The sequence below is a fragment of the Nerophis lumbriciformis genome, linkage group LG02 (genome assembly GCF_033978685.3).
Source record: "Nerophis lumbriciformis linkage group LG02, RoL_Nlum_v2.1, whole genome shotgun sequence".
NCBI classification, from domain to species: domain Eukaryota; kingdom Metazoa; phylum Chordata; class Actinopteri; order Syngnathiformes; family Syngnathidae; genus Nerophis; species Nerophis lumbriciformis.
Genome location: NC_084549.2, coordinates 7,792,501 through 7,807,500, shown reverse-complemented (window position 1 = coordinate 7,807,500; position 15,000 = coordinate 7,792,501). Strand labels below are relative to the sequence as shown.

The 15,000-nt window shown below is 39.7% G+C and overlaps 1 protein-coding gene across 2 annotated transcripts in view; it reads left to right on the top strand.

The window, feature by feature from the left end:
• The window catches only part of LOC133580422 (protocadherin-15-like), an 888,230-nt gene that overhangs the window by 281,967 nt on the left and 591,263 nt on the right, over positions 1–15,000 (top strand). For both annotated transcript variants that reach the window (XM_061934831.1, XM_061934743.1), the window contains 2 exons: positions 5,556–5,570; positions 12,547–12,612. In XM_061934831.1, the coding sequence (XP_061790815.1) occupies positions 5,556–5,570; positions 12,547–12,612 (81 nt within the window). The remainder of the gene's footprint in view (positions 1–5,555; positions 5,571–12,546; positions 12,613–15,000) is intronic.

Genomic DNA, 15,000 nt, shown 5'->3' with positions numbered 1-15,000 from the left:
GACCAAAAGCCAAAGTCAAACCTAAATACAAGTAGACGGAATAGAAATTGAAAGAGTAAATGAAACCAAATTTCTAGGTATAGTGATTGATGATAAATTGAACTGGAAATCTCACGTAAAAAATATACAACATAAAGTTGGCAAAGTTAGCAAACAGCTAAAATTATACACAAAGCAAACTATAACCTGCTACCCAAGAATATACAACAATTCTTCTCAAAAAAAGAGGAGAAATATAATCTTAGAGAGAAATGTAATTTAAAACATTTGTACAACACTTAAGACCTTCAGTATATCAGTATGTAGAATGAAATTATGGAATGGATTAAGCAAAGCAATCAAACAATGTACTAATATGATCCACTTCAAGAAACTCTTCAAATTTAAAGTGTTTACAAAGTATAAAGAAGAAGAACCATGATAAACATTCTGAATTCATTTAACTCATCCATTCTTTCATTCTTTCACTCACAAAATAATCTTACTTATCTCAACATATGAAATGTAACTTACTTCACCAATTATTATGTATTTACTTATTTTTATTGTGATTACTTATGGAGTATATTGTGAATAAATTGAGAACAGGAAGTGAACAAAAGTTTTAGCAACTGTTATGTAGAAGAAAAGGGGTAGGATTAAATAAGCTCTGCTTCTTCCTACTCCTTTTCGAACATGTTGAAAAGAGAAACTGGAGATTGTGATGTATCATGTTGTATGCTTGCATGTTCGAAATAAACTCAAACTCAAACTCAAAAGCAACTTTGTTATATCAACAGCAGCCGCTCGCTCTTTCTCACTTGCGCCAACACATGCACATATGGCACTTAGCCAGTGATGCGTTTACAGCCACACAAAAAGTCGGACAACTCCAACACCACACATAAAGTGTCATTCCAGGTCGTTACACTATGATTTACCAATCAAATGTCTGCTTATTCTAGTGTCATTTATTAGGAATCTTAATTTATAAATATTAATCATGAAATGCTGTTAGTATATTAAATACATACTAATAAAAATATATTTTTTACAAACAGGAAGTTGCAAGAATGTACACATGATCGCCTGCTTACATCTCATTGTGCAACATGTGAATGTTTTAATGGGAACTAAATGCAATGTCTGAAAGGGGTACAAATTATTTCCAAAGCAGGACCTCCACCCAGACAAACAATACAAGTACACAGTTCATGAAAAACAATATGTTTTGTTATTGTCATTGTAAGTGGGCCTAAACACTTATATTAGAAAATAACCTCATGGAAATGACTGCTGTCATTTGATTATAATAATAAGAGAATGTTGTCTGTCTATCTGTGTTGGCCCTGCGATGAGGTGGGGACTTGTCCAGGGTGTACTCCCGAAAACATCTCAAATAATTATTAGCACCGATGGAACGAAGGTCAACTTCTGCCAGAATTCATGAATTTCTTTATTGGCATTTTGCCGTTTAGCAGCATTGGATAAGATGAATAGGCTCGTGATCTAAATCTGCATCATTTGACAGACATAATTTATACATTTCATTCATGGTAAGACCCCCAAAAAACACTTCTGGTTGCTGTTGTTTGTCAATGGATTCATGCTTTTTAATGCAGCCACGATCTTGTTGAGTAATAACAGCCTGGTAAGCAGAAATAAGTGTGTGCTTTGCCCACGTAATGCATTTCTAGAATGGATTACTTCTCTTTATTTGGTGCTGTAAATACACTATATTGCCAAAAAGTATTTGACCACCTGCCTTGACTCACATATGAACTTGAAGTGCCATCCCATTCCTAACCCATAGGGTTCAATATGATGTCGCTCCACCTTTTGCAGCTATTACAGCTTCAACTCTTCTGTGAAGGCTGTCCACAAGGTTGCGGAGTGTGTTTATATTCTTCCAAACGCGTATTGGCGAGGTCACACACTGATGTTGGTCGAGAAGGCCTGGCTCTCAGTTCATTCCAAAGGTGTTCTATCGGGTTCAGGTCAGGACTCAACTTTAAGAAAGTCAGTGACTTCACTATAAAAGTGGGTGACATTGTTATCACCAGGAAAGATGAGGTCACCTACCTAGGTTCCATTCTAGAGGCCAATTTTTCCTGTGATAAAATGGCAACCATGGTCATCAAAAATGTCAACCAACGAACAAGATTTCTCTATAGAATCTCCTCTCTGGTCAACAAAAGCACCATGAAGATTCTAGCGGGAACTCTCATTCAACCCTTTTTCGACTAAGCGTGCACTTCCTGGTACCCTAGCACAGGGGTCGACAACCCGCGGCTCCGGAGCCGCATGCGGCTCTTTGATCACTCTGATGCGGCTCAGCTGCTTACTTGCTGAACCCCCCAATTTCCCCGTGAGACTTCCGGATTTCAGTGCCTCTCGCAGAAAACTCCCGGGATTAATATTCATCAATTTTCACCCTTACAGCTATAATAAGGGCGTGCCATGATGGTACAACATTTGGCACCCTCTACAATCTGTATTAACAGCGTGCCAGCCCAACACTTGTTATACAATATACATCTTCTGCTTGCACACGTACGTGACAGCAAGGCATACTTGGTCAACAGCCACACAGGTTACAATGACGGTGACCATATAAAACAACTTTATCACTCTTACTAATAATGCGCCACACTTTGAACCAAAATCAAACAAGAATGACAAACACATTTCGGGAGAACATTTGCACCTTAACACAACATAAACACAACAGAACAAACACCCAGAATCCCATGCAGCCCTGACTTTTCCGGGCTACATTATACACCCCTGCTACCACCAAACCCCGCCCCCACCCCTCTCTGTGCGTCGGTTGAGGTGGGCGGGGTTTGGTAGCGGGGGTGTATAATGTATCCCGGAAGAGTAAGGGCTGCATGGGATTCTGGTTGTAGTGGGTGCTATATGCTGTACCATCACGGCACGCATGACGCTGACTAGCGCCATTTATTTAAAACCCGCGTGCTGCACCAGTTTTCAAATTCCATATAAAGGTGTGGGCAGCGTGTCTGAGACCACTAGTTTATACATAGAAAAAAAAACACTTTGTATGCAGTGTTATTTCATTTAAAATTTCCAAAATTATCTATAATTTGTGAAACTGGTCAAAATGGCTCTTTGACTGGTAAAGGTTGCCGACCCCTGCCCTAGCATCTCCAAAACCCTCAAATCTAAACTCCAAACATCCCAGAACAAGCTAGTCAGGTTACTTCTCGACCTCCACCCCAGATCACACCTCACTCCTACCCACTTCTCCAAAGTGGGCTGGCTCAGGGTGGAGGACAGAGTAAAACAACTTGCACTGAGCCTGGTCTATAAAATCCGCTACACCTCCCTGATACCGAAGTGCATGTCAAACTACTACGCCATAACCACAACTCCAGGGGGAGCTCCACTAACCACGTTAAACCCAGATTCCGATCTAACAAAGGTCTTAACTCATTCTCCTTCTATGCCACATCAATGTGGAATGCACTCCCAACAGGTGTATAAGAAAGTGCATCTCTACCCTCCTTCAAAATCGCACTAAAAGAACACCTCCAGGCAACTACAACCCTAAACTAACACCATCCCCCCACCGCATCCCACCTCCCCGGATTGTAAATAATCAAATGTAAAAATCAAATGTATATACTTGTTCTTACAGTGACGTGCGGTGAGGTTGATGGCTGGTGAGGCACTGACTTCATCACAGTCAGATTTACAAACATATGAACCCTAAAGAGTATCTTATTCACCATTTGATTGGCAGCAGTTAACGGGTTATGTTTAAAAGCTCATACCAGCATTCTTCCCTGCTTGGCACTCAGCATCAAGGCTTGGAATTGGGGGTTAAATCACCAAAAATGATTCCCGGGCGCGGCGCCGCTGCTGCCCACTGCTCCCCTCACCTCCCAGGGGGTGATCAAGGGATGGGTCAAATGCAGAGGACAAATGTCATTACACCTAGTGTGTGTGTGACAATCATTGGTACTTTAACTTAACTTTAACTTTACACATACAAACTGTAGCACACAAAAAAGCACATTTAATAAAACAAACTTTATTATGGTCTTACCTTTACTTATAAATGAAGTCCGCAACTAAAGCCCTCACTTCAACTTTCCACGTGCAAGATTGAATCTATTTAAAAAAGTGTAACCGAGGGTTTATAAATGTCGCCTATACTGTATGAAACTACAAAATAACAAACACGGAGGCTCCAGTTTACACGAGGACCACTTTATTTACCTTCTTTCAAAAACCTACGCTCCACTCCGTGTCATCACTTCCGCTCTTAGCGCCTTCAAAATAAGAGCTCAAGGTATATACTGTATAACAGCGCATAACAGGAACTTAACATCACAAAGAGAAAAGCCCATGAAAATAGGTTACAAAAGTTATTTAATAAGAAGCCAAAAAGTGCAAAAACAATAATGTTCATGTTGGAGGAGTTGTGAATTAGGTACACCTGCAGTTTGCAGGTGTACCTAATGTTGTGGCCCTGCAGTCATTCACAACTCCTCCAACACCAACATTATTGTTTTTGCACTTTTTGGCTTCTTATGAAATAACATTTTTAAATAGATTAAATCTTGCACGTGGAAAGTTTAAGTGTGGGCTTTAGTTGATATAACAATTCTACGGCGGGGGTGCAGGAGGCGGGATTACTGGAGCCTCAGCCAGTGCGTCTTTTGCAGCCGTTTTATGATTGCTCAGCACAAGAAATACGTCACACACATACAGTTGTTGACAAAATACACTACATTATATACCTCAGCTAACTAAACTATGGAAATGTATAATATAATTCATATAGCAATACAGTCTCACTGCACAGCAGGCCAGCAGTTAGCCGAGTCCGGAATCCATGTTGAGGCACTGAGTGACGTGCCTCAACTGGCTGCTGTTCACCGCACCGTCTCTTCTCAGTATTTGAACGGCAAATGTGAAAATTCAGCGATTTTGAATAAAAATAATCTAAAACTGGTGAAGTTAAATGGAAAATAACTTCATAGTATAATCACTGGATACATATAACAATTTAATTAATTTTTTTTCTTTTTACATTTTTTTTCTTTCCATGATGGCATGGACTGCACGTCACTGTCATCCACACCAGACTCTTGTCATCCATGCCTTTATGGACCTTGCTTTGTGCACTGGTGCACAGTCATGTTGGAAGAGTAATTGGCCCGATCCAGACTGTTCCCACGATAAAGCCGACAGTTGACCTTGGAATATTTAGGAGCGAGGACGTTTCATGACTGGATTTGTTGCACAGGCGGCATCCTATGACAGTTCCACGCTGGAAATCACTGAGAGCGGCCCATTCTTTCACAAATGTTTGTAGAAACAGTCTCCATGCCTAAGTGCTTGATTTTATACACTTGTGGCCGGGCCAAAGGACTAAGACACCTGATTCTGATCATTTGGGTGGGTGGCCGAATACTTTTGGCAACATAGTGTATCTGCTCATCTTTTACAATGTTTTTTTTGGTGGGTTTTATCCCTTCAAGCTGTTTCTCAACTGCTTTTCCTTTCATGCTTCTGCTTCTCTCTGATGCCACTAACCTCTCCAGACTGGCAATATGAGGGTAAGAGGGTTCTGCTGTCTGTTTTATTTCTTCATTTCTGTTGTTGTTGAGTTTTTTTTACGTGTTTTATGCCCCACCCACAAATGTTACAAGCCTGCCTATCCCCCTGCATCAGCTGCATAGAAACCTCCCTTCCATCTGCTGCTGTCTGCCATCACCTGTGTTCCGTGAGCTCGCACCATTTAGCTGCTGTGACCGCCATCTGTGAAGCTGCTTTTGTTTGTCCCTGTGAGGTCGCCGCCCTGCTTGTAGCTGTCAATTCATGCTATGTATTACATATTTTATTTTAAAAAGTGGCTGTCAGATGCTGTTTCTCACCCACGACAGCTAAATACACGCCTGTCCGTCTTTAGCCCTGTCAGATGTACAGTTGAACCTATATCCGGACATCCCTGTTAAAAATACTGTAATGCACCACATTTTTCAGACTATAAGGCGGGCTTAAAATCCTTAATTTTCTCAAAAATCGACAGTGCACCTTATAACCAGGTGCAGCTAATATACTTATTAATTCTGTTTGTGCTTAAAGACCTCGAAGCAATTGTGTTTTGTACATTATGTAATGATCAGTAGATGGCAATCACACATAAGAGATATGTGTAGACTGCGATTGTTCCATTGAGAATATAGAACATTACACACGGCGCTCAAAAATCTGTCAAAATGTTTTAGTACGACTTTGGTAAGCTATGAAGCCGCACCGCTCGGATTATCAACATACAAGTATTATTATTAAAGTTAAAGTTAAAGTACCAATGATTGTCACACACACACTAGGTGTGGTGAAATTATTCTCTGCATTTGACCCATCCCCTTGTTCATTCCCTGGGAGGTGAGGGGAGCAGTGGGCAGCAGCGGGAATCATTTTTGGTGATTTAACCCCCAATTCCAACCCTTGATGCTGAGTGTCAAGCAGGTCCCATTTTATATAGTCTTTGGTATGACTCGGCCGGGGGTTTGAACTCACAACCTACCGATCTCAGGGCGGACACTCTAACCACTAGGCCACTGAGTAGGTGTGTGTACAATGGCAAAATGGCACCCATTAGCAGACGTTTTGTTTTGCAATATTATTCAAAACTAACTTTTCTTACCTTCTAGTTCCTGCTGATCTGTAATTGAGATCTGCATACGTCCTCAAAATTTGCGCGCGTCCGTCGTTGCAGTCCGCGACGACCCCCGTAGTCGATATCTTCTCGTTATGGGGCATTCAGCTGTTGCCATTTCTAATATAAAGTAGTGTAAAGTTCGTACTTATATCTGTCAGTAAACTCGCCATGAAAGCGCTAAAACATACCGGTGTAGTGAGTTTACATTATTCACCCAAGGAACTTCAGTTATCAAAGAGTTTCGGCCGGATGTGTTTTTTTTGGACTGCAGGTTGAAGCCTGTTTAATAAATGATGCTCTTAAGTAAAGGTTAGCAAGCAAGCCCAAAACTTTGATGTTACATTGAAAATATTTAACATTACACACGGCGCTCAAAAATCTGTCAAAATGTTTTAGTACGACTTTGGTAAGCTATGAGGCCGCACCGCCTGGATTGTCAATATACAAGTATTATTATGGTGTGTGTACAATGGCAAAATGGCACCCATTAGCAGACGTTTTGTTTTGCAATATTATTCAAAACCAACGTTTCTTACCTTCTAGTTCCTGCTGATCTGTAATTGGGATCTGCATAAGTCCTCAAAATTTGCGCGCGTCCGTCGTTGCAGTCCGCGACGACCCCCGTAGTCGATGACCTTCTTTTTCTCTATCTTCTCGTTATGGGCCATTCAGCTGTTGCCATTTCTAATATAAAGTAACGTAAAGTTCAAACTTATATCTGTTATTAGACTCGCCATGAAAGCGCTAAAACATACCGGTGTAGTGAGTTTACATTATTCACCCGAGGAACTTCAGTTATCAAAGAGTTTCGGCCGGACGTGTTTTTTTTTGGACTGCAGGTTGAAGCCTGTTTAATAAATGATGCTGTTAAGTAAAGGTTAGCAAGCAAGCCCAAAACTTTGATGTTACATTGAAAATATTTAACATTACACACGGCGCTCAAAAATCTGTCAAAATGTTTTAGTACGACTTTGGTAAGCTATGAGGCCGCACCGCCTGGATTGTCAACATACAAGTATTATTATGGTGTGTGTACAATGGCCAAATGGCACCCGTTAGCAGACGTTTTGTTTTGCAATATTATGCAAAAGCAACTTTTCTTACTTTCTAGTTGCTGCTGACCTGTAATTGGGATCTGCATAAGTCCTCAAAATTTGTGCGCGTCCGTCATTGCAGTCCGTGACGACCCCCGTAGTCGATAACCTTCTTCTTTTTCTCTATCTTCTCGTCATGGGGCTTGCCATTTCTAATATAAAGTAACGTAAAGTTCTTACTTATATCTGTCAGTAACCCGCCATGAAAGCGCTAAAACATACCGGTGTAGTGAGTTTACATTATTTACCCAAGGAACTTCAGTTATCAAAGAGTTCCGTCCGGGCGTGTTTTTTTTGGACTGCAGGTTGAAGCCTGTTCAATAGAGCAGCATCTCCTCACCCGTAAACAACAACAACGAAAAAGTGTCCCGTTAAAAACCGTCCGACCGTAACTCTCTAATAACTAAAGTTCCTTGGGTGAATAATGTAAACTCACTACACCGGTATGTTTTAGTGCTTTCATGGTGAGTTTACTGACAGATATAAGTTATAACTTTACACTACTTTATACTAGAAATGACAACAGTGGAGGATGAATGTCACATAACAAGAAGATAGAGAAAAAGAAGAAGCTTATCAACTACGTAAAAGTACACATTTTTCAGGACTTATGCAGATCCCAAATACAGATCAGCAGGTACCAGAAGGTAAGAAAAGTTGCTTTTGCATAATATTGCGAAACAAAACGCCAGATAATATGTCTTACCTTATACACACACCATAATAATACTCCTATGTTGAAGCACAACACAATTCATCAAGTGGTGCGGCTTCATAGCTTACCAAAGTCCTACTAAAACATTTTGATAGATTTTTGAGCGCCGTGTGTAATGTTCTATATTTTTTAAATGACCATGTAAATTGTTGGTGTTGTTTACTTGAGTCATATTGCAACTACACATACCTCTTATGTGTGACTGCCATCTACTGGTCACACTTATCATTACACCTTGTACCAAATAACATAGCTTCGAGGTTGGTAAGCACAATCTGTACATAAGGCGCACCGGGTTATAAGGCGCACTGTCGAGTTTTGAGAAAATGAAAGGATTTTAAGTGCGCCTTATAGTCCGAAAAATACGGTAAATATTCATGTTAAAATTATTTTGGTTTTAGAGCAGGGGTTTTAAACCCGTGGCTCGTCGATGGCTGCAGGCCCAACTACTTTTAATGTCTTAGTTTATTGTAACTGCAGCCTGCACACTCTGGGCAGGTAATAGTTAAATATCTTCTAGCAATCCTGACTCTCACTAGACACTATCAACAATAACGATGCAACACAAAGAGCAACTTCTGTTTAGCAAGCCAAAGTGATTCTAACCATCTCCAGTTTAAAAATAAAAATTTTTTACATTCCATTTTAAATGTATGACTTTGGCCTACGGAAGCTGCTAGAAGCAGTTAACAAATCTAGTCACGTGGTTCAGACGTGATTCTGAAGTGAATACTTGGAGCTCTACCTCCAGCGGCTTCCATTTGAATTTCATGAATGTGTGACATGTTTGAGGAGCATGGGAATTGTGCGTGAAAGCTATGGGATTTATTCAAATGCATATACTGTAATCCTAAAAATCATAAAATAAATGGTGTCCCTACAGTGCGGATTATACCTACCATTGGAGTGTCCTCTATTACCACGGTAATAGAGGCAACATTGTATAGGAATCATGTAAAACTCAGATACATAAGGGCATTCAAAATGTGTCACAAAATTAAATGACTACTAAATAATATTAATATTACTATTAATGATAGTATTATTATTATTATTATTAACAATAATAGTAATAGTACCGCATTTTTCGGGCGATAAAGCAAAGTTAAAATGTGCCTAATGTACGGAATAATTCCGGTTGTGCTTACCGACCTCGAAGCAATTTTATTTGGTACATGGTGTAATGATAAGTGCATACTTGCCAGCCCTCCCGAATTTTCCGGGAGACTCCCGAAATTCAGCGCCTCTCCCCAAAACCTCCCGGGACAAATATTCTCCCGAAAATCATCCAGACTAGAGATAAATTGTATTATTATGTTTATTTTACCTAAAAATAAATATATTTATTAATTTAAAAAAAAAAAACTAAATAAATTTGTACTATATTTTGCTAAAAACATCAAAATTAATTGTATTTTTATTTGTATTTTTTCGTGACTCCTTATTACATCCAGCCATAGAATTATACATTAAAATAAACATATTTGAAATAATTGATTTTAAATTATCATAATAATTCATTTAAAATTACCATATTTAATTATTAAAATAATTGCTTGTTTATCAACAACTTTAGCATTTTATTCATTACATTTTGAAACTCTCAGAAGCCAAGTTATGTTATATTCCTTAATATTTATTTATGCAAGTTTGAAGTATCAAGTATCTAAACACAGTTTTGTTTGCATACTTTCAGGATGTAGATATATATATATATATATACATATATATATATATATATATATATATATATATATATATTCAATAACATGGCAAATTCTTGCATCCAGCACACCTTACAATAGTAGTAATAAAAGATGCAACCTATGCTTGAAAGAGAAACTGTTTATCATATACCGTCCAGACCTGTCATCCCTCAACAAGCGCAGCGAAATTGTATCAGCATGCCGCCACAGACGGAAACACCTCCTAGGTAACACATGAGCCAATCACCACGCCCCTACACCAGCCTGTACCCACCCACTCTGTGCCCTATATAAACCATGGAATGTGAATGCTCCCATTAAAATCTCCTGATGATTGAGGGAACCCCTCATGAAACAGGCCTGTAGAGATGAAGTAGTCTTGGGATTTTTTTTCCCACACATACATATATATATATATATATATATATATATATATATATATATATATATATATATATATATATATATATATATATACATATATATATATATATATATATATATATATATATATACATATATATATATATATATATATATATATATATATATATATATATATATATATATATATATATATATATATATATATATATATATATATATGTATGAAATACTTGACTTGGTGAATTCTAGCTGTCAATATACTCCTCCCCTCTTAACCACGCCCCCAACCACGCCCCGCCCCACCCCAGACCACGCCCCTATCCCCCACCTCCCGAAATCGGAGGTCTCAAGGTTGGCAAGTATGTAAGTGTGACCAGTAGATGGCAGTCCCACATACGAGATATGTGTAGACTGCAATATGACGGCAGTAAACGACATCAAAACTTTAAATGTTCCTTTGAAAATAAAGAACATTACACACGGCACTCAAAAATGTGTCAAAATGTTTTTAGTACGATTTTGAAGCCGCACCGCTTGATGGATTGTCGGCCCATTGCGGCTACCGTAGTCAGAGATAAAGTATTACTATGGTGTGTGTAAAAGGACCGCAAAATGACACCCATTAGCAGACATATTACCTGGAGTTTTGTTGCACAATATTATGCAAAACCAACTTTTCTCACCTTCTGGTAGCTGCTGATCTGTATTTGGGATCTGCATAAGTTCTGAAAATGTGCGCACGTCCGCCACTTTTGTCGATAAACTTCTTCTTGTTCTCTACCTTCTTGTTATGGGACATTCATCCTCCGCTGTTGCCATTTCTAATATAAAGTAGTGTAAAGTTCTCACTTATATCTGTCAGTAAACGCGCCATGAAAGCGCTAAAACATACCGGTGCAGTGAGTTTACATTATCCACCCAAGGAACTTTAGTTATTAGAGAGTTCCGGTCGGACATTTTTTTTCACGGGACACATTTCCGGGCGTTGTTCTTGCACTAGTGAGCCACGGCTGAGAAGATGCTGCTCCGTTATTGATTGAAGTAAAATCTGACTGTCATTAAAACAGTTAGCTCCGTCTTTTGACACTTCTTCCACTCCCGTCCTTGCACGCTACACCGCTACAACAAAGATGACGGGGAGAAGACGCCGTCGAAGTAAAAAAAGACCGCCCACAAAACGGCGCATCCGGAAGCGACTGTCAGAAAGCAACTTAAAGATGATGTGTAAAACATCATCTATACAACATTTTGACCAAAGAACCACCATTACATGTAATGTAGACCACAAGGAAGTATTTTACATTTAGAAAAAAATAATAACATGACCCCTTTGAAGCGCCTTTTGTATGAAAATAGACCTTAATAGACCAGCTCATCGGCAGTGCGCCTTATAATCCGGTGCACCCTTTGGTCCGGAAAATACGGTAAATACAATACTAATTGTATCAATATTGGAATTATTATTAATAGTATTAATAATGAAAACAAGGCCAGAAATGCTATCATGCAATACAAAATCAATCAATCAATCAATTGCACGTATCTCTTATGTGTGACTGCCATCTACTGGTCACACTTATCAATACACCGTGTACCAAATAAAAAAGCTTCAAGGTCAGTAAGCACAACCTAAATTATTCCGTACATTAGGCGCACCGGGATATAAGGCGCACTGTCGAGTTTTGAGAAAATGAAAGGATTTTAGGCGCGCCTTATAGTCCGAAAAATACGGTAAATATTCATGTTAAAATTATTTTGGTTTTAGAGCAGGGGTCTTAAACCATATATAAATAAACCAAAACTTTATTTATATAGCCCTATATTACAAGTGTCTCAAAGGTCTGAAATTATAAAAAAAAATAGGACAGTTAAACAATTAAATTTAATAATCAATTCTTGTTTTTGTAACCGTTCTTTTCCCCTCTTTTTTATAAATGACATTTTTCTTTCTCTCTCCGTCTCCAGAGTGCAAGTTGTCCCGGCCCGGCCCCCCAGCGACTATAGTGACCATCGACGAGGAAAGCCCCAATGGTACGTCACGACCTTGACCTGACCTTGACTTGCTTTTCCTGTCTATTTTTTTTTTTTTTTTTTTTTTTTTTGGCTAAGGACAAATGCTTTCTGTTGCCTGAGAGAAAACACGTCACACGGTTAGACTCCTCTCACATCTGGCCACACCCAGACGTCATGGCACGGCGAGCCCCCCCGTGGATTCGTGCCGTCGCGTGTTCCCACTAACGTCTGAATGAAATGGCGCAGGTGTGCTGGAGTCAGGGCACCGCTTCAGGCTTGTTAATGCACTCGTAACACACTTCCAATGTGCCTCGGGGGCGAAAAAATATGCATTCACCCGAAGTGCATATTTGCAAACTAACTTTACGTGTGGCGCTTGCAAGAAAGATCCCCCTCTCTTCACGCTGCCTGTGCGGGTGTTTGTGGGATTTGTGCTAATCCCCCCCCTGCCCCTATAAAGCACTCATTTACCTGGGATACGACTCCCCCCTGGCTGTAGCTTCCATTTATTCATCTCCCCCTCCATGAAACAACCTGCCGTTAGTCCTCGCCGTAATGGAATGTAAAACAGGCAACCCGCCGTTATTGACCAAAGTAATTATCGCTCCAAATGTCTTTGGTTGCGTCATCGCTGTCACACTCAGGCCATACAAATGACACACGGCAAGAGCCTTGTAAGAGTCATTCATCTGCATTCGAAGTGTAAGGGAAAACACTGAAATCAGTGATGTTTTATTGGAACCTGTTCACATTTGTCTATGGATGCTCTCATTTCAATCAATCAATCAATATTTACTTATATAGTCCTAAATCACAAGTGTCTCAAAGGGCTGCACAAGCCACGTCTCAGATCCCACACCAGGGTAAGAAAAAACCCGACCCAATGGGATGACAGCGAGAAACCTTGGAGGGGACCGCAGATGCGAGAGTCCAGTCCATAGTGGATCTAAAATCTACCTATCTACCTACTCAGTGGCCTAGTGGTTAGATTGTCCGCCCAGAGATCGGTAGGTCAAACCAAAGTCATACCAAAGACTATAAAAATGGGACCCATTACCTCCCTACTTGGCACTCAGCATCAAGGGTTGGAATTGGGAGTCCACTATGAACTCTCACTAGTATGCTAGATCCACTATGGACTGGACTCTCACTATTATGCTAGATCCACTATGGACTGGACTCTCACTATTATGCTAGATCCACTATAGACTGGACTCTCACACTATTATGTTAGATACACTATGGACTGGACTCTCACACTATTATGTTAGATCCACTATGGACTAGACTCTCACACTATTATGTTAGATACACTATGGACTGGACTCTCACACTATTATGTTAGATCCACTATGGACTGGACTCTCACAATATTATGCTAGATCCACTATGGACTGGACTTTCACAATATTATGTTAGATCCACTATGGACTGGACTCTCACTAATATGTTAGATCCACTATGGACTGGACTCTCACAATATTATGCTAGATCCACTATGGACTGGACTCTCACACTATTATGTTAGATCCACTATGGACTGGACTGTCACTATTATGTTAGATCCACTATGGACTGGACTCTCACTCTATTATGCTAGATCCACTATCGACTGGGCTCTCAATATTATGTTAGATCCACTATGGACTGGACTCTCACACTTTTATGTTAGATCCACTATGGACTGGACTCTCACTATTATGTTAGATCCACTATGGACTGGACTCTCACTCTATTATGCTAGATCCACTATCGACTGGACTCTCACTATTATGCTAGATCCACTATGGACTGGACTCTCACACTATTATGTTAGATCCACTATGGACTGGACTGTCACTATTATGTTAGATCCACTGTGGACTGGACTCCCACACTATTATGTTAGGTCCACTATGGACTGGACTATCACACTATTATGTTAGATCCACTATGGGCTGGACTCTCACACTATTGTGTTAGTTCCACTATGGACTGGACTCTCACTATTATGTTAGAGCCACTATGGACTGGACTCTCACACTATTATGTTAGATCCACTATGGATTGGACTCTCACACTATTATGTTAGATCCACTATGGACTGGACTCTCACAATATTATGTTAGATCCACTATGGACTGGACTTTCACAATATTATGTTAGATCCACTATGGACTGGACTCTCACTATTATGTTAGATCCACTATGGACTGGACTTTCACAATATTATGTTAGATCCACTATGGACTGGACTCTCACTATTATGTTAGATCCACTATGGACTGGACTTTCACAATATTATGTTAGATCCACTATGGACTGGACTCTCACACTATTATGTTAGATCCACTATGGACTGGACTCTCACTATTATGTTAGATCCACTATGGACTGGACTCTCACTATTATGTTAGATTCACTATG